The sequence below is a fragment of the Sinocyclocheilus rhinocerous genome, unplaced genomic scaffold, assembly GCF_001515625.1.
Source record: "Sinocyclocheilus rhinocerous isolate Xijiao unplaced genomic scaffold, SAMN03320098_v1.1 scaffold1590, whole genome shotgun sequence".
Lineage (NCBI taxonomy): Eukaryota > Metazoa > Chordata > Actinopteri > Cypriniformes > Cyprinidae > Sinocyclocheilus > Sinocyclocheilus rhinocerous.
In genome coordinates, this window is record NW_015651328.1 from 575098 (window position 1) to 594061 (window position 18964).

Sequence of the window (18964 nt, forward strand, 5' to 3'; positions counted from 1 at the left end):
AACACACACACACACACACACACACACAGAGACAATGAAATAGGCCTTCAATTTTATGTTAATAGCTGCTTCCTGTTGCAGAGCTTTTTCTCAAAAGTCAGCAGCTGTGTGTTGTGACAACTACAGCACATTGCAGTGTATTCCAGACTAAACTACTGCCGTTTTATTATTATTATTTTTTTTTCAAATTCAATAGTGCTGAGTCACTGAAAATGTCATCCAGAGTTTGAGCCATTTTTACAAACTGTCTTGCACATTGTGATTCTTTCACAGGGAGAGCCAGGAGTAGACGGGGCCAAAGGCGAAAAGGTGAGTCTGCCAGGCGTTGGCATGAAAGATGAAGAATCTGTTCACTGTTTGTGAATTGCTTGACACTTGGAGAAGTTCTGAAGCAAAATTAAGCTGCAAAGTCTTGCCATCTTTGTTCTCTTAGGGTGAACTATGTTCTGGCTGCCCTAGCATTGGAGAAATTCCAGTGGGCATTTTGAATCCAGCTCAAAAGGGAGAGAAAGGAGATCCAGGTGCTGGACAGAAAGGAGAGCAGGTGAATGTGATGGAGTGATTGCTCATTAACATCCAGCACACAGCCTTTAAAAACTTCCCACAAGTCCTGAAGTGCAGTAAATTACAATGCAAGCAGTTTTTGATATCCACTTCTGTGGTTGTGTATGAGTGTGTAGGGATGCATATATTGGCTTAAGCATAATCGCAGACAGCCCTGATCTGCGTAGCTCCTCACAGATATAAGCCTCAGCGCAGATATAAGCCTCAGGCACAAATGCTTTTTTAAAATTATTGTAACGTCAGATTAGGGAATTAATCAGCCAAGGCTTTAATTTCATGTCTGTTAAGCAAGAGAATATGCGCTGATATTCTCTGCTTTTCTTTTTCTTTTCTTTCTTTTTACTTGATTTGCATGTACAGGGAGAACCAGGTCCAAGTGGCTTTGCTGGACTAAAAGGGGAAAAGGTAAACCTAATAAATATTTATTCACTAGGATGCTAAATTTCTACATTTTCGAATGGTTTTAAGGTTGTTAAACAGCATTATAGATAGGTACACATGCACATGCAGTGACCCCGAAAAGTATTTGGACACTTAAATGTGTGGATGTCATTATTTTAGGTAATTAAACAAAGCATTTCACAAAAATAAGTTGGTTGTCAGATTTAGTGGAACATCGCTGTACTTAACGTGATGAACTAAATTACTACTGTACTCTCTAGGGCACCTGTGTGGAGAGAAACTGACTTCCTACATCCATTAAAAATGACCTTGGGCTAAAAGTTAGTTCTGAGAAAAGTTAAGAGGTTTTTTTGTTTTTTGTTTTTTTTGTCCAGCGCATTGATATTCATATGCTTAAATGTGGCTTATGTGTCCAAATACTTTTTTGTAGACACTGTGCATGTCTATAGTGTATGGTAATTATCAAAGGGAAATAATCTTTAGCACAGAACATGTTTTGCATTCTATTGCATTATAAAATAATGTAGTCATTTAAGAAACTACGAACAATTTTCTGAAGTTGCTTGTCTCACACTTGACACTCTGTTTGGTTATAGGGTAATGCAGGCAGCAAAGGAAATGAGGGGAAAACTGTAAGTAACCTTTTTTAATTTGTATATATTATTTTTGTTTTTAACTTGCATCTGTGATTTATGACTGACCTCAGCATTAGATTAATGTGCAGATGCTGATGTTTTTTAGGGCAAACCTGGTCCAAAAGGGTCAAGTGGAAATAAAGGAGAGAAGGTGATTAAGCTCAACTCAGACTTTGGTACTCTGCATTAATTTTAAAGTGTTTAGATTGCAGCCTCACAGCACCAGGAGACATAAATAAATTATATATATATATATATATATATATATATAGAAAATGCATTAAACTAACTGCATTTTTACTTGTGGTGTATATTTTTTACAGGGTGATTCTGGACAACCCGGTATAGCGACACCTGGTCCAAAAGGTGAAAAGGTAAGTGAATCTTTTTACACAATGATTTTCTCTCCTTCAATACAAGTGTATTGTGGATGTGTTTACGTGGGACAAAAACAACATGTGCCTTGTATTTAAGGGAGACTCATGTGGCGTGTGCCAAACCACTACCTCTGAGGTGGGAAGTGGCCTATCTACGATAAAGGTTACAGGGGAACGTGGCCATCCAGGACCTCCAGGTCCACCAGGAGAAGGAGTTGAAGGCAAACAGGTAAGCCTGACTATTTTATGATCGCTTTATATTGGAGGAGGCAAGGGTGGTGTGTTGCTTCTAGTGTATCAGCGAATACATTTTTAATTTGAGAAGCCCAAAACACACTGACCCTGTTTTCCAAATGGATGTTTCAACAGGGGCCACCAGGTCTACAAGGTTTCGAAGGAGAGAAAGTAAGTTAATTATATTTTAAAGCTGTGCATATAAATAATATGTTCACAGTATAGGGGATTTTTCTAAGCATTAAATATAATTTTTATGTGCGTAGGGTGATCAGGGTTTACAGGGAGACCCAGGTGTGGATGGGGCAGCTGGACCCACAGGACCTCAAGGAGAACCAGGCAGGAATGGCCTTAATGGAATAAAAGGAGAAAAGGTCATTGTCACATAACATTGATCATGCAGTCACATATTAATTGCATTGCAGTAAATTATGCGCCATCACTGGATATTTTAATTATCATTCATCATGTTGATATAATAGATTACACCATTTATATGACTGTGTATAAATCTGAAGGCAAAAAAATACCAGATTAAGCATGGTTGACCATCTGGAATTCTCCTCACTTGCAATTTAAAAGCTTTCTGTCTTTTCTTATTGCATCTGTGTCTGCATCGCCAGGGAGACGCGTGTGGCAGCTGTCCATCACTCCCTGAAGGAAATGGCAATGTTGCTGGCTTACCAGGGCCCAAGGGAGAGAGAGGAGAGCCAGGTTTGCCAGGGGATGGCAGAGCAGGCAAACAGGTGCAAGTTTTTCTGTACAAATGCATGCTTTTGCAATTAATTAGTGGGGTTTTGTATGACTATTGCACATACATAGGGTTAGACATCTAAAATAAAAAGCCTAACTTAGGAGCACACAATTTGTGCTACATACATGACTGATACTTTAAGTCATGCAGCTTGTTGAGGAGGGGTCCACATTTCTAAGCAACTGAACTTGCGATTTTGGCCTAGCAGATGATAAAAATAGGGCTTTTAACTTCTGTGATTTAATATTGATAGTACCTAGTTAAGATGCCATTAAACAAATATGTGTGATTAACAGTGTTGGGAAGGTTACTTTGGAAATGTAATAGGTTACAGATTACAAGTTACCCTACTTAAAATGTAATAAGTAGTGTAACTTTTCAGTTACTTTATCCCCAACACTGGTGATTAATAGGGTTATAATGATACATTGATACAGATCAATGCATCGATCAAATGACTAACAATATGGAAGTTCAATTAAATATTCTTGTTATATTTTGGTTCCATTTGTGAGTTTTTAAAATGTAACTGGTTAAAATAGGCACATAATAAAATATCAATATATAAATTTAATCAAATCATAATTGTATTGCGGCAGGTTTTGAGGTGTCAGCAAGTATTGTAAGAGAATCAATGTTATATTGTATCGTGATAAAATAGCTGATTTATACCCTTAGTGATTAATTCGTTTTTGTTTGTTTTTTTATTGTTCAGCAGCCCTAAAAAAATGGCATGTCTGGACTCTTTCTTTATTATCTTTATTCTATAGGGTCGGCCAGGCCCACCTGGTGTCCAGGGACCTCCAGGGCTCAAAGGCAGTCAGGTAAAGTTACACACCTGACTAATGTGCATACATCAGTCACATCTGTGTGTGAGAGTTATAAGATTGACTGTGGAGTGATGCTCATGTTTATTTATTATTAGGGTGATGCTGGGCTTCCAGGTATTGACCTTCCAGGACTGCAGGTGAATGAACAGTTATTGTAATCACTCAGAAAAACTGTTTTCATTTATACCATTTTTAGAGAAATGTGCAGGTCTCAGTTGCATTTAAATAGTTCCTTTAATGCACCAGCTCTTTGTAATGTTTTGATGTTCTCACTCAGGGTGAGCAGGGACCTAGAGGTTTTCCCGGAGCTGCTGTAAGTGCACAAAAAGTATTGTGTTCTTGGATGTTCACACATGGATTTGGGCCTTTGAGTGTGCAAATTTGCAGATGTTGTTCTCTTTGAATTTTCTATTTTTACATGTTATCTGATACATACACTACTGTTCACAAGTTGAAATCGGTACAATTGTTTTAATGTTTTTGAAGTTTCTTATGCTCACCAAGGCTGCATTTGATTAATTAAAAATACAGTAAAAACAGTAAAGTTGTGTAATATTATTAGAATTTAAAATAACTGTTTTATATTTGAATATATTTTTCAAATGTAATTTTTTCCAATTATGGCAAAGCTGAATGTTCAGCATCATTACTCCAGTCTTCAGTGTCACACGATCCTTCAGAAATCATTCTAATATGCTAATTTGCTGCTCAAGAAACATTTATTATTATTATCAATGTTGAAAACAGTTGTGCTGCCTAATCTTTTTGTGGAAACGATGATACATTTTTCAGGCTTTTTTAATGAATAGAAAGTTCAAAAGAACAGTATTTATTTGTAATAGAAATCTTAATACATTATAAATGTCTTTACTGTTACTTTTCATCAATTTATTGCATCCTTGCTGAATAAAAGTATAATTTTCTTTAAAAAAACAAACAAAAGACATTTTTTAGTAGCCCTGAAACTTTTGAACAGTAGTGTATGAGTCACAATAATAAATAAAACAGCCCTTTTAATAAGCACCACATGTGGAAACCAAGTGTAAAAACAATCATGTGTGTCCTACAGGGTCCAGAAGGACGTCTGGGACCTGCAGGGCCGATTGGACCAGCAGGACAAAGGGTAGATCACCAACGCAATGACACAGTACTCTTCAGGCCAAAAGACACTCTGGATCTGACCTCACTGCTGTCCTAATGTATTGCTTGATATCAATAGGGTCCAAAGGGAGAAATGGGACCACCAGGGTCACAGGGGCCAATGGGAATGGGACCAATCGGACCCCCGGTAAGAACTTGAGATACAGTAAAACATGCACCAAAAGATTTTCCCCAGCAAATGATGCAGCCATTTTTTTATGTTCAGGCTTTCGTCATTATATTTAATATCTGAATGCCATTATGGATGTGATTATCTGTTTTGCATAATACAGTGGGTATAGCAAAGAATCACCCCCCTTTAAAATAATCACATTTTGTTGCTTTGCAGCCTGAAATGAAGACAGAAACATTTTTTTGTTTTATCCAGCTGTATTTACTCAGGGCATCTTATAACATCCAAGTGAAATAATGCAAGATAAGCACATATTTCATATTAAGTATGCTGTTTCACATCATAGGAAATAGGGAGTGGGATGAGATACAGCAAGTGTTATTTTTTTTGTCTTGCAATTTTAAATGATTTATATAATCTGTGTCACAGGGTAGGGATGGAACACAAGGATTTCCTGGAATACCAGGGCAGGATGGGAGTCCTGTAAGTTTGTTTGTTTGTTTAATCCTCTCCAGCAATTCTTTGCTTAACTCCTCTTGCTTATTCCCATATTGTGACACACGCTCTGTGATTAACACATTCACCCAAGCATATTGTCCATTGTTCATTGCTCTGCCATCTAGAGACGGCATCAAACGAACTTCCATAAACTGCAGAGACAAAGGCAGTGAGAGTTTGTTGTCTTGCCAGAGCTTGTCTCATTAAAAAAAGCAAAGTTAGCGTTGTCTGTTCTCACATCAGATGTTAATTACCTGGGGCTTTGTCGCAGAGAGCTTAAGGAGCGAATCCAGAGACAGACTCGGGTCATATTCGACTCTGCCTGGATCCCTAACAGCAACACATTGTCTGCTTGCATCACATGCAGGCCACTGCTCCTCCCCGATCCACACTCATCTAGCTGGCCCTGGAGAGTTACACACAATAACACTGTTTAACTGAGCCTTTGTGTGTGTGTGTGTGTGTGTGTGTGTGTGTGTTTCTCCTTGTCTTTCAGGGAGCCACTGGGCCTAAGGGTGACAAGGTAAGTGTCTGGATCAGTGAGCTGGAGAGGCGATTTCCAGGTTCCCCGAAACAGTGAGAGAGAGTGTGTGTGTGTGTGTGTGTGCGTGTGTGAGGGAACGATGGATAGGAGGAGTAATGTTTAGAGCGACCGTCTGTATGTACAGTGATGTGTCCACCCTGGAGACACAAACAGACGCATAAATCTGACAGAAGAGTTTGACAGTGCTGAAAAAGCAAAAAATGCCCTCGAGCTAAAACAGGGCTATTAATAGGTGAATATTACAGCTGTCATCTGTAATCTGACAATATCACGGCGTATCAAAGAGAAAGGAAGCTTCATTCTTTAATGTCCTCTGTAGTCTCCCAGACTAATTTGTCTAAACACAGAGGAAAGTGTCAGCTGATATCAAATGATGCATATTCCACTTAAGTGTGATGAAGTGCTCTGTGATTCCTGTTGAGTGCCAGGATAGAATTCTACAGCAAATCTTTTTGTAATGTCATGTTGCAACACAATGTAACATGCTTGTGTGTGCGGGGTGTGTGTGTGTGCGTGTGCATGTTGGGACCATGGTTATTATAGTTAACTGAAACTAAAATAAAACCATAAAAAAATAAACAATCTAAAATAAAATAAACGTTAACTGAAATAAAATATCGAAAAAAATATTTTAGCTAGTTGCCAAGGCAACATTTCTTATTTTAATTTACATTAACTTGATGTACTAAAATAACTAAACCTAAAACTGAAATAAAAATGAATAAAAATTATATAGACATACAGTATATGAAAAAAAAAATATTAAACTAAAATAAAAAAATAAAAACTTATTCAAAATATTAGTAAAAACTATGATACTACTTGGGAATGTAATAAGGGAATTATCACTATTATTATTCCAAATACTAATTGGTTTGACCTTTTTAACTTTATTTACACTTCTCAGCTGTCAAATGTCATTATATAAAAACATTATTATTATTATTATTATTATAGTTTAAATGAGCTCAAATTCATTTTAATATTGTTATTGCTATTATTAATAAATCAGTATGCATTCATTTATTATTAATAATAATAATAATACAATGGGTATATTTTTTGTTGTTGTAGTCTAAATTATAATTTAGTTATTGTCAAATAGCAATAATACAACAATAAAAATAAATATTGGTTATTAGAAACAGACATATTCTGTATCATATTCATAAATGTTCAATATGTTAGCTTTGCTGAGTTGTGATGCTCTCTTTTAGGTTAGGTTGAATATATTTAATTTAAATATATAATTTGTTCCAATAAACAAACACCTAGCAACATAAAAATAATTCAGAATACCTTAGCAACCACATAGCATCACCCTGGAAACAATCTAGACTAGTTGTGGCAGTTTACTCAGAAAATGTACAACTCACTGTAACCAATTTTTGTTGTTGTTGTGTCGTAGGGTGAACCAGCAGAGTGCAACTGTTTGAATTATATGTTCCCTGGAGCCGGTGGACCTGTGAGCTAATGCTTTATTTTATTGTTGTTAATCAGGAAGACATTAACACACTCTCACGCATACACACTCTAAGAATGTGGGCTATTAAACAAAACCTTTTAAATCACTCACGTCTCATCATGAGACCTGATGTCATTCACAGTGCTGAAGTCAATTACTCTTTTCTTGCAGGGGGTCCCGGGTGGTGAGAGCAGGTGGCAGCCTGGTCCTCAGGTCTGACATCCTTTTTCACTCTGTATCGCTCTTCTGCTGCTTAAATCTCTGCATTTTGAGAAGTTTGACAAGAAAAAATCCTAGCAATTACAGTAGAATTACAACATTCATTCATTCATTCATTCATGAATAGCAATTACGATAGGGTTTCAGTGCTACACTCTACTAATGGACTTATGGAGACACAAAAATGAATCTGAGAGTGATTGTGACTCTTTTAATGAGTAATAAATGACCATCATTTTACTTCTACTCATTCCAATGTGCTTAATGTGTCTTAGGGGCCTCCTGGACCACCAGGACCTCCAGGTCCCACAGGGCCCCAAGGCTTTACAGGAATCACAGGCCCACAGGTGAGTATAAAACAAATGGCATCAGGGTGTACCTCTGCTTTTTCTGTCTGTTCCTCCATCCTGCTCTCTTTGTGGGGCTTCTGTATTGGTAAGGCCTGCATGGGTAACTCTGGACTTCCACTAAAGCATATTTAAATGCACCAGTAATGTTTTCTGTAAAAGTTTACACATAAAAGCAATTGTTAATTTAGCAAATAATGATTACTACTGCCATTAATTAAATGTAATGTAATGTAATGTAAATGTAATGTCATGCAATTATAATGTAGTTTGTAAAAGAGCGCTGTATTAAAACATTGCTGTTTAAATTGCACGCTTTAAAGGGGCTTCTGGGAATTTTGGATAGTGCCGTGGGATGTGCTTTTTTAATGGCTGTGCTTTTAAAAGTTAATGTAAAGTAAATGTAAATATTAATGTAGATTGTAATCTAAAGCATTAATGTATGGATAAAATATTGCGGGAAAAATGAATGAAATGTAATCTAATGAATACATTACTTAAATAAGTGGTTGGGGATCATGCTGCTTTTTCTTTTTAAAAACCATGCAGAAGCTCACTGTGAGGTTGCTGTATTTAATTTAAGTCCATTATCATCTTTATCAGTTATGTCTTAAATATACAATGGGAATTATAATGGTATGAAAGCCCATCATCATTTAAATCACCCTGATAAACTGGCAAATTTACTTCTCTATGACCTCACCGTGAACACTGAGTGGTCTTTAACCTGGTGTTGTGTTGATTTCCCAAGTCTCAGAAGAACTGAAATTAAAAAATAGACAGAGAAAGGCAAGAAAAAATGTAAATGTCTACTCCGAGCTGGAACACAAACCAGGAGAGGGTCCAGGGCTTTGGCTACTTTCCCTCTGCCCCGATAGAGAAGGAGGTGTCCAGATTGTAGCCACAAGCTAAACCAATTCAACCTCAGTTCCTTCTTACAGGGTCTCCCTGGCAACGATGGCGTACCAGGGGAACCGGGTCCACCCAGCCAAGCAGTGAGTAACCAGACAGGGGGAGGAGCTTTATTACAGTATATAAACACAGAGCAAGGAGCCTGGTTGGTCGACTTCTGCGTTAGAGGGGGAGCGGGTTGGGCCTTCTTTAAACCGGTGCAGGGAGACAGAGCTCACTAGAGGTTATTCACGAAGACAACAGCAGCTTTTTTATAATACGAAAAGGAACCAGTAAGCATTTGTAAAGATCTTAACTCGGCACTCCATGAGGCGTTTCTGCTGCAGTATGTCCTTTATGACCACCGAAGGTCCCATTACCCTTCCAGAGTTAACTCACAGTCTCCGAGGCTTTGTGTAATGATAAACACTGCCATTGTGTTGAGTTACGGTTATGGCAGCCATTACTGTGAGTGATGTTCCATACAGAAAAAGCCATTAGATCTTTGGTTGAAAGCAGGATTTCGGCATTAATGGCCCTGTCTCTCCGCACACATATTTTCCTAGCTGGCCGGAGGCCCATCCTGAAATCAGAGCTCCGGGCTTCCAGCCTGCAGCGGATATTTGGCCAGACTTCTGTCCCGGCCCGCTTTGCTCCACTTCTATCGGCAGACTCAGACCACCGAGTTCTTCCAGAGCACAATCAGATTTAAACCATGTTATTCATTTAACTCTCGTTCGCCAACCTTTGAGAAACAGACCCCGCAAACAACTTAATCCCAAAGCGAGTTCATTAATATACAAATTAATTCTGTTCTATAGAGCCAAAAACACTAAATAGTTCAATTAAATAAGAGTAACTAATAATATTAGGAATTCAAATGGTTCTTTTAAAAAAAACTAGGTGACCAATTACCATATTAAAACCATAATTACAGTAGATTAACTGGATGGCATAAGATGTCATTATATGAGTGGTCCTGCAATGAGCCACTTTACTGAGCTGTGGAGAGCCCAAACCAGCCAGTGGTGAGAGGAGATCTACATGCTGGATGCTCATAGCACCTTCAAGAGCATCTAAGAGCCACTCTCATATTCGGTCAAGTTATCTGGTTTAACTGTAGTTAGAGGAATATTTCAGTCATCTATACAAAAAAGGGCCATGTGGGCCAAGTGCATATAATATATTGGTATGAGGTGAAGTGGAATTTGAGTTGATTTTTTTTTTAAACGCTTCAAAATACTCTGGGGATTCATTACATATAGTATTCCATATACGTTTGAAGTACATTGTGGGTGTTGCACAATGAAGTTTTGTTTTTTGTGTTTCTGAAAGTCTTTTGTGCTCTGAAACTAATGCTTTGTAAAGAAGGATGTGAAACTTCTTATCCATGCTGTAAATGGCCAATATAGTAGCACATTTTTCTTTTTTACCATAATTAATTATATTTTCATTTACATGTTTATGGATGCAATTAGTCAGTAAACTGTTTTGAAATGACAGCATAATAAATAATTGTAGCATAATGTGAAATAATTTATCACGTTAAATTCAGCTCCAATTTTCTTCTGAATAATTTCATGCAAAATAGTTCCATTATTAAAATGAGATTTTTGTTATTATTAATAATGAGTTCATAACTTTACTTCCTGAGCAATGCTTTTAAAAAATAACCTTTTAGTGCACTGCATTGCCTTGGTCTCACCATAGTCACTTTCTTCTGAACTTCAGATGATTATTGCACATTAATTTGTTGTGAAATGTAAAAGTGTTTTTGATGCAGTCATCATGGCTGACTGTCTCCTCCATCTTGCAGCCTCCTGTTTTGATGCCTCAGGATTCAGCTTCCACAGGCAAGGTAAGCGAACAGTCTAGCCCACATGCTAACTTATCTGTATTAACTGCACGTGTTCAACTTATCTCTCTCTCTATGACATTATTAGTATGCATGTGCAAGGAAACACTGGTATTATCTGGTAATATAATGTGTACAGAAACATACACATTAGCATAGTTGGTGTGGTGTGAATAGATGTTATTTTTTCATTCTGCCCCCAAAGTAGTACACATACAACAGCAAGACATCTATGCAATGCATGAATTTTCATTTGGATGATGGAATTTTTAGTGCAGGGGGCTTCAACCTTTTTGAGACCCAGGACCCCATGGTGGATAGAGAGATGAAGCAGGGTACCCCTGTTACATATTGCATAAAATCGAGTGCTGCATTTTAAGCCTGGCATATCTCATACATATACAACCATCTTAATGTATACATAGTTTATGATTCTTACATAGCGAAGCTATTAAAAATGTATTTATTTATTTAAACTATCATTCAAATGTTTGGGATTGATAAGATTTTTTTAGTCTCCTATGATGATCAAGGTTGTATTTATTTTTATCAAATATATTTATATATACTGTATATACATATATTTGATATGTATGCATTTATTTGATCAAATAAATGCAACCTTGTTCAGCCCCTCCTCACACGCGTGAGTGTGTTTCCCATGAGGTGTTCCGGACATGCTGGCAGTCAGGCTCTGATATCACTTTCTCCTGACCGGAATTTTCGGCATTCCCTGTTGAGACTTTTCCATCTTTTTCCCACAGTGAACACACACACGTCTTAATATCCTGTGTTTGAATTTCATGAATCTTTCTCAGTCTGTCTGTACCTTCTTACTCTTCAGTGCAGCACTACTATTCACTTGTATTTGCATGCAGGTGCTGTGTTTTTATTGTTCATGTGTTCTTGCAGTGAGTACACGTGTGTTTATGTCATGTGTATGCATCACTGTAGGAGGGCTGTGGCGAATGCTCCAAGGGTCTATCAGGTGTGCCTGGCATGGTTGGCGCTAAGGGCGAGAAGGGAGATCAAGGCAAGCCTGGCGTTGAACACTTAGATGGATGTGAACGGGTGAGAGGGATGAATGATGGATGATGTGATTGGTATTAAACAGACAAGGGTGTGGGTAACATTGATTTGTTTGTTTGCTGTTGTTTTAAGCTGTCTGTTTGGCATGCCATTGATTTCTACAGTAGTTTTGCTCATGCTCATGAACATACAGTACTAAACCTATCTCTATGATCACCTTTACAGTGTATAGAGAAGCTGCAGAGAGAAGAAACACCAAGAGGGCCTGTAAGTCTGTGGACCGATTGATTAATGCTCTTTTTACACTCACATAAATCAATGATAGGGAAGCTTCCCAAGCTACAAGCTACTCATAATGTTAATCTCAATTTAATGAAATCTCAATTATGATGACAGGATTAAAAATACAAATAAGTTTAATGAATTTAACTAAATATATTACATAAAAAAGATACAGGGCATTATACAAAGGTTCTTAGTGAATCAGTGAATCGTTTTAAAATGGTCCATTTACACGAATGTTCAAACAAACCAATTCACTAAAATTAATTGGAATACTACATAGTTGAGTAAATCACACTCTTCTTCTACTCATTGGGAAAAGGTAGCTTGTTACTGGAAAAGCTATACTATTATGAAAGCAGCTGAGCTACTGTCACATTACTGAAAATTGTAATCCACTGTTCCATTGTTCTGACACAAAGCTGTTCCTTTGCATCACTTAAAGTCATTATTTGTTTCTCTTCAAATTGTGCACGCATTTCTTGATTGTAACCCCTCATGTCTGCTCAATGTTTTTAGACGAGTAACAGTGGTCAGTGCGTTGGTGCACCAGGGATGCCCGGATTCCCAGGGACCGCAGGGGTCAAAGGAGAGCCGGTGAGAGATCCTGCCGAGTTTCATTACTATCAGTGCCTATTAGAGAGGATACAAGAGCTGTGCTTTATCCTAACTGTTGCGAATCTAACAACACAATATTTTAATATTAAAAGCAAATATATATAAATATATATAGCACACTCCAATTCTATTATTCTGTCCCCAATTCTCTCCCAGATTTGTGTTATCAGAGGCTTAGGAATAATATGAAACGGTGGGGGACATATTTATAATCCTTATCATCTTGGCTCATGAATATTAATTAGGTGTTGTAATGTTTGCCCAGTTGTCCTAACTGATTTGCTGAAAGACAAGTAGGTGGGCGCTAGGCATAGTAGGATTACTTCATACCACCTGCACGTTCATTCAGTCCACTGTTGATGCAACCAGTTGGCAGAGACTTCTGCTTGGTCCTAGTCATCGTAGTCAGCTGCTATTTATTTCAAAACAGAATCAAAACAAACGTTTTGATTCAACATAGAACTTACTCCACGTAAGGCTATAATGCGGCCATAAAATTGTTTTTCTGCATCTTCAGACTCTTCAGAGGTTGTGTGAATGCATTTACACCACAGTTAGAAATGCATAAATAATACTTTTAGATGAATGGGTTTTAAATGGGCATTAATGGGTTTAAAAATGAATATTGAAGTAGCTGATTTGTTCAGAAACTAAGCAAATTACTGTCTTTATGAATGGGTCACTGAATCTTTGGTTCACTCGTTCTAAACCATGGATTCATTCAGTAATGAAACAGCTGTGTTTTTTTGCTCAGAAAGGCACAACTGTTCTGTTGCGGTTTTGTTTTAAATTATTTAGGAGCAAAAGCAAACAATATTGCATGTAAAATGTAATGCAATATTAACTTACTGTTCATTGAAATGCTGTAAATATGTTTTTAATCATAGGTATTCACACCAAATTAACATGTTATATATGAATATATAATTATATACATATATAATGTAAAATAATGATTATGGTTGCTTCGCCTGACACTGTATGCTATAAAACATTATCCTGGTCTGTCTTCACTGTAGGGTCCCAGAGGTGAGCGAGGACCTCCTGGTCTTCCTGGAACTCCAGTAAGTTTCTACTTTGCCAGTTATGCTCCAGATTGTCTCCTAAAAGGTCATTTCTGGCAGGATTGCCTTTTTAGCCCTCTTTTCTTAGAAACTGAGACAGAGTGACCCCAGATGGCTTTCAGAGTGCAGTCCATATCCTATAGAGACAAACCAATGTTGAGCACTTCTTACAGAATTTAGTCATTTAATCCCACAAATGCCGTGTGTGTTTGCACAATCTATTTTCTTTTAGGTTCAGTGTTTTCAGTTACAATAAACCAAGAAGGGAGAACAGTCAATTACTTCTTTGTTGTGAGGTTAGAGTGGCCCCTACAGGTTTGGCCCAGAATTGCAGAATGCTTTCCAAAATAGTCCCAAATCTGCGCCTAACCTAATTTCAACATGTAATTGAGAGTTAAGACTTTGTGTCCACTTAAACTTTGTGTCCACTTAATTTCTTATTTTTTTTTGGGAAAGAAATCAATGCTTTTTTATTTAATTTTCTTTTCACTTTTGATTTCATTTCAAAGGTAACTATAAAGATTTTTACACTCTTACATTGTTAAAAGAATCCCAAAAAAAGTGTTTGTTTGTTTGTGCTTGCATGTGTGTGTGTCTTGTGTTCCCACAGCATGAATTAATCATAAATATATTTATATATAAATATATATGAAGTTAAAATAAATATATGTACTTATTGTATATATATATATATATATATATATATAAAAAACAGTGATTTAACTAGAAAAAACTTCTATTTCCGTTTAATGTGCAGAGACAACTGTAAGTGAGCTATTATTAAGTTCCTGAAGAGTCTAAACACTGACAAATTCACAACTTTGTTTGTTGGAGTGGTCCGACTGTTACGGGGCGAACGAGACGTTCGGAGACGTATCTATCTGCAAAGCTTTTATTTAAAGGCGTGGTCATAAAAACAGGCAAGGTTCTGACAATGGCAAACAGGTATATTGAGGGCAAGACAAAAGAGTAATCCAAACCAGGCGTGAGTCAGTCGACAGCAAACGTTATCCAGAGGGCTTGACAAGAGGGAAAATCCAATAACAAAAGCAGTAGTCCAGGCGAGGTGCAAACAGCCCGAAACAGCAGGCAAAGGATTAATGACTAGGAACTAAGGACTAGAAACTAGGGCAGGAAACCGGCTCCGTAATGTGCTACCACTAGGAGAGCGATAAACGCAAACAATACTCGGCCTTGAATGGTGGTGTGAGACTGATTTATATAGTGTGTGTTATTGGTAGCAGCTGTGTGTGATTGGTTTCAGATGAGCTTGTGATTAGTGCAATGGAGTATGGGAAATGTAGTCCAGGGTGATGTGTAACAGTCTGTGTGGTGTGAGAGTCAATATCATGGGAGGGCGACCTCTGGTGGCAAGTGGATGGAAGTTCATGGACCGGATTCGTGACGCCGACATGTCAAAGTCTCACTCAACCAGTGATGTGAGTTTAGAATGGACTGCTTTCATTAATCATTCTTAAATTAAATTAAAGTTAAACCAGTGAGATCAAATCCACCTGCTAGGCATGGCAATACACTTAATGATTTAACACGCATGAAGCAGGTCTGAGACTTTCAAACCTGCTGCCGGCAACTCTTAAATTCATTATCATTATTTATGCAGTTTTATTTTTCTCGGGGAAAGTCTTTATGATGTTGAAATCCGTTTGTCCTTGACCTTGCTGAATAAAAAATCCTGACAAAACATTTTGTTTTCTTCGCACAGGGCACTAATTTATTTATAGTTTTTCTCAGTCGATTTTAAATAAGGCCAATGCATTTAGAAAAAATAAAATATTATTAGTATGAGAATAGTCTGTCTGGGAATATTATTTCGTTACCGTTTCGATCTCTATGTTAACTGCTTAAAGAACATTGACCTTCATTTAGTGAAATGTATCAAATCGATTAAGTACAAACTGTAAACCTTTAAGTGATGTATCTATGCAGGAGCCATTTACTGAAGGATTATCTGATATGAGATTCAGCTCAGGTCCATGCCTTTTTCATTATGCATGCAATAGCTAATAGACATGTTTTGTCCCGTGACTATAAAGGTAAAAACAATAACTCTGCATCATTTGTCTGTTCCTGGAATACAGATGGCAGGAAAGAAGGATTCATTAATTCATTCCCCTTACTTTCGTCCCTGTCTTAGAAAATAAATGCCAAGCATTTGGCAGGTGTATTAGCTGTTTTGTTTTGCTGTTAAGATCACAATTATCTGAAATGCAAGGCTGTAAAAACAAGTATTCTCCAGCAAGATATTGTAATACTAATATAATATAGTATTTGTTATGTATATGACGAATAGACATAAAATGCTTATATTTGCATCTTTTGCTGGCTCTGTTGCTAATGCCTCTTTCATTTTTTTTAATCATAGGGTCAACAAGGTCAGAGAGGGACAGACGGACTTCCAGGACAGAAAGGTGAACAGGTAAGTAACTCAAGAATATACAGTATACTAATGGACAGTGTGCTGTATTATTGAGTTACTTTTGTTATTTTCACAAAGGGTCCACCAGGAAATCCTGGCTATCCTGGAACCATGGGACCGCCTGGACTCCCTGTAAGTGGTTTCAACAATTGACCATTGACAATTGACCCGATGCAGAGACATCATATATTAATGTTTTGACATGTTGTATAACTCCTAATTGTTTGATTGGTGGGTTAAAGTCATAATGCTTTTTTCCCAGGGCCTTAAAGGAGAGCGTGGCAGTCCAGGAACTGCAGGGCAGAAAGGAGATTCTGTAAGAACGCACTCTTTAAACAATGTTAAACTTCAAGTGTCCAGTTTACTCATTGACTTTCAATGGGATCTATTTTTATGTCAGTAATTGATTTGATCAGAAATACAGTAAAACAGCAATTATGTGAAATAATATAATATAATTTTTTTCTGTGATGGCAAAGCTGATTTTTCAAAAGAACAGCATTTATTTAAAATAGAGGTCTTTTGTAACACAGTAACTGTGTCATTTTGATCAATTTAATGTATCCTTGCTGAATATAAGTATTCTTTAAAAAAAATCTTACGAACCATTTTGAATGCATAAACAGAAATACAGTAAAACAGCAATTATGTGAAATAATATAAAATATATTAAAATAGAAAACATTTATTTTAAAATGTTTTTTTTTTTCTGTGATGGCAAAGCTGATTTTTCAAAAGAACAGCATTTATTTAAAATAGAGGTCTTTTGTAACACAGTAACTGTGTCATTTTGATCAATTTAATGTATCCTTGCTGAATATAAGTATTCTTTAAAAAAAATCTTACGAACCATTTTGAATGCATAAATACATACTTTTCAGAGCACCTCAACTTATTGTTTTGACTGTCCTTTGGGGGTTCAAGCCACGCAGGAGCATTCACAAAGGAAATCTTATAATGACTTGGTAAAGTGTTTGAAACTTTGCACTGTTTTTAAATAGGGTCCACCAGGATCTCCAGGTTATCAAGGACCAGTCGGCCCAGCAGTGAGTAAACATCTGGTTTTAATGCCTTTATTTTTTCTGCTTCACATATATAGACTCTTACCTGAAGTCATGACCCTCAACAGCACTGCAATTCACTGCTTTGTCTTTTTTATCATTGGGATTTTCAAAACAAACCTTATGTCTATCTTGGATGGCTGATAATCATGCACGATATATAGAAGCTAGTTTACCTTTTGTATTCTCTTTGTGAGTAATAACTCTCAGATCAAACAAAAAAGCTTCAAACATTTTGTAGATTGATTGTGGAAAAACTTAGGAGAATGCTGATTTTTGTTCTTTTCTTTTAGTCTTTCTCACACAGATTCAACATTGTTCTCAAAAACTGACAATTTGTGATGTTAAAAAACATATTTCCCTGACTGGCAGGGTCCTAAAGGGGAAGCTGGAACAGCGGGACCTGTGGGACCAAAGGGAGATCAGGTAGAAAAGCATGTTGCTGATATATTGCCAACAAAATGCTTCCCTTTAAAATATCTTTCTATATGTGTCATATCCCTTGATATCACATTATCATGATACCTTATTCTTTGATATTACACTATGTAGAGCAAGATGTTCTGTTTGCATTTTCAAATTTACAAGCCCAAGATCTGAGAATATACCTGTTTTTCCTGGAAAATAAATATTTAAAAATGTTGTGTATTTACTCAATAAATTCTGTGGTGTATTATCCTCATGTTGTTGCTGTGATCACAATTTACAGTGCGCATAATAACAGTTCTTGCATCTTTTGTTTACAGGGCTTCCAAGGATCCCCAGGATTCCCAGGACAACAGGTGAGAATTCAGTCATGATTCATTGTTCAGTCATCATTTCCCTACCGTTTCACTCAAAAATGTCACATTATAGAAGTGAAATGGATTCCACACTGTAAACAATTTGGACTTTAATTCTGAAATAAGCCTCATCTCTTTTCTCTTCATGTCTCCAGGGTCCTCCAGGTTTCTCGGGAAAAGCAGGTCCTCCGGGCCCTCCAGGACCACAAGCTGAGAAGGCAAGTGACAGTACTATAATGCCTGAACATGCATTGATAAATGAAATTATACAACATATTGACATCTGGAAATAAATCATTACAGTATATGAGCAATGACATTTGATAAATGACTCATCATTTGCATTCATAGGCATTATCGCTTATGGTCACTTTCACAAACAAGTGATCTGACATACTCTTTAGTCATTAAATGGCTTGAATGTGGAGTGTAGATGCTTCTCTATCAAGCACTCACCCTTACTTGATTTACTCCCTAAGGGTAGTGCTGGAGTTCAGGGCCCACAGGGACCCACAGGTCCCCCAGGATCACCCGGGGCCCCAGGCATGCCTGTGAGTCTCAGAATCCTCTGGATAGACACCTTTTAAAGCTGACGTTCAGCCTGTGTTGTCACTGTACACAATTAAAACTTTCACAAAGTAATTATATTGTTTTGCATTTTGTTTTTGTTTAAAGGGACCACCTGGAATGGAGGGACTTGATGGCAAAGATGGAAAACCAGGTTTAAGGGTCAGAAAAGAAAAAAAATATTATAACCACATATATGATTATATATATATATATATATATATATATATATATTT

At 37.0% G+C, this 18964-nt stretch overlaps 1 protein-coding gene across 1 annotated transcript in view; it reads left to right on the top strand.

Annotated features, from left to right (window-relative positions):
- LOC107712760 (collagen alpha-1(XVI) chain-like) overlaps positions 1-18964 on the top strand; it is a 61236-nt gene that overhangs the window by 32653 nt on the left and 9619 nt on the right. The window contains exons 22-56 of the mRNA XM_016518098.1: positions 274-309; positions 434-544; positions 925-969; positions 1563-1598; positions 1708-1752; positions 1925-1975; positions 2076-2207; positions 2348-2383; positions 2479-2586; positions 2836-2958; positions 3737-3790; positions 3892-3933; positions 4074-4109; positions 4866-4919; positions 5016-5084; positions 5499-5552; positions 6064-6090; positions 7520-7576; positions 7748-7789; positions 8071-8142; positions 9084-9137; positions 10850-10891; positions 11843-11959; positions 12143-12184; positions 12719-12796; positions 13837-13881; positions 16265-16318; positions 16397-16450; positions 16581-16634; positions 17320-17364; positions 17752-17805; positions 18126-18161; positions 18317-18379; positions 18641-18712; positions 18837-18890. Coding sequence (XP_016373584.1) covers positions 274-309; positions 434-544; positions 925-969; positions 1563-1598; positions 1708-1752; positions 1925-1975; positions 2076-2207; positions 2348-2383; positions 2479-2586; positions 2836-2958; positions 3737-3790; positions 3892-3933; positions 4074-4109; positions 4866-4919; positions 5016-5084; positions 5499-5552; positions 6064-6090; positions 7520-7576; positions 7748-7789; positions 8071-8142; positions 9084-9137; positions 10850-10891; positions 11843-11959; positions 12143-12184; positions 12719-12796; positions 13837-13881; positions 16265-16318; positions 16397-16450; positions 16581-16634; positions 17320-17364; positions 17752-17805; positions 18126-18161; positions 18317-18379; positions 18641-18712; positions 18837-18890 — 2094 coding nt within the window. The remainder of the gene's footprint in view (positions 1-273; positions 310-433; positions 545-924; positions 970-1562; positions 1599-1707; positions 1753-1924; positions 1976-2075; positions 2208-2347; positions 2384-2478; positions 2587-2835; positions 2959-3736; positions 3791-3891; positions 3934-4073; positions 4110-4865; positions 4920-5015; positions 5085-5498; positions 5553-6063; positions 6091-7519; positions 7577-7747; positions 7790-8070; positions 8143-9083; positions 9138-10849; positions 10892-11842; positions 11960-12142; positions 12185-12718; positions 12797-13836; positions 13882-16264; positions 16319-16396; positions 16451-16580; positions 16635-17319; positions 17365-17751; positions 17806-18125; positions 18162-18316; positions 18380-18640; positions 18713-18836; positions 18891-18964) is intronic.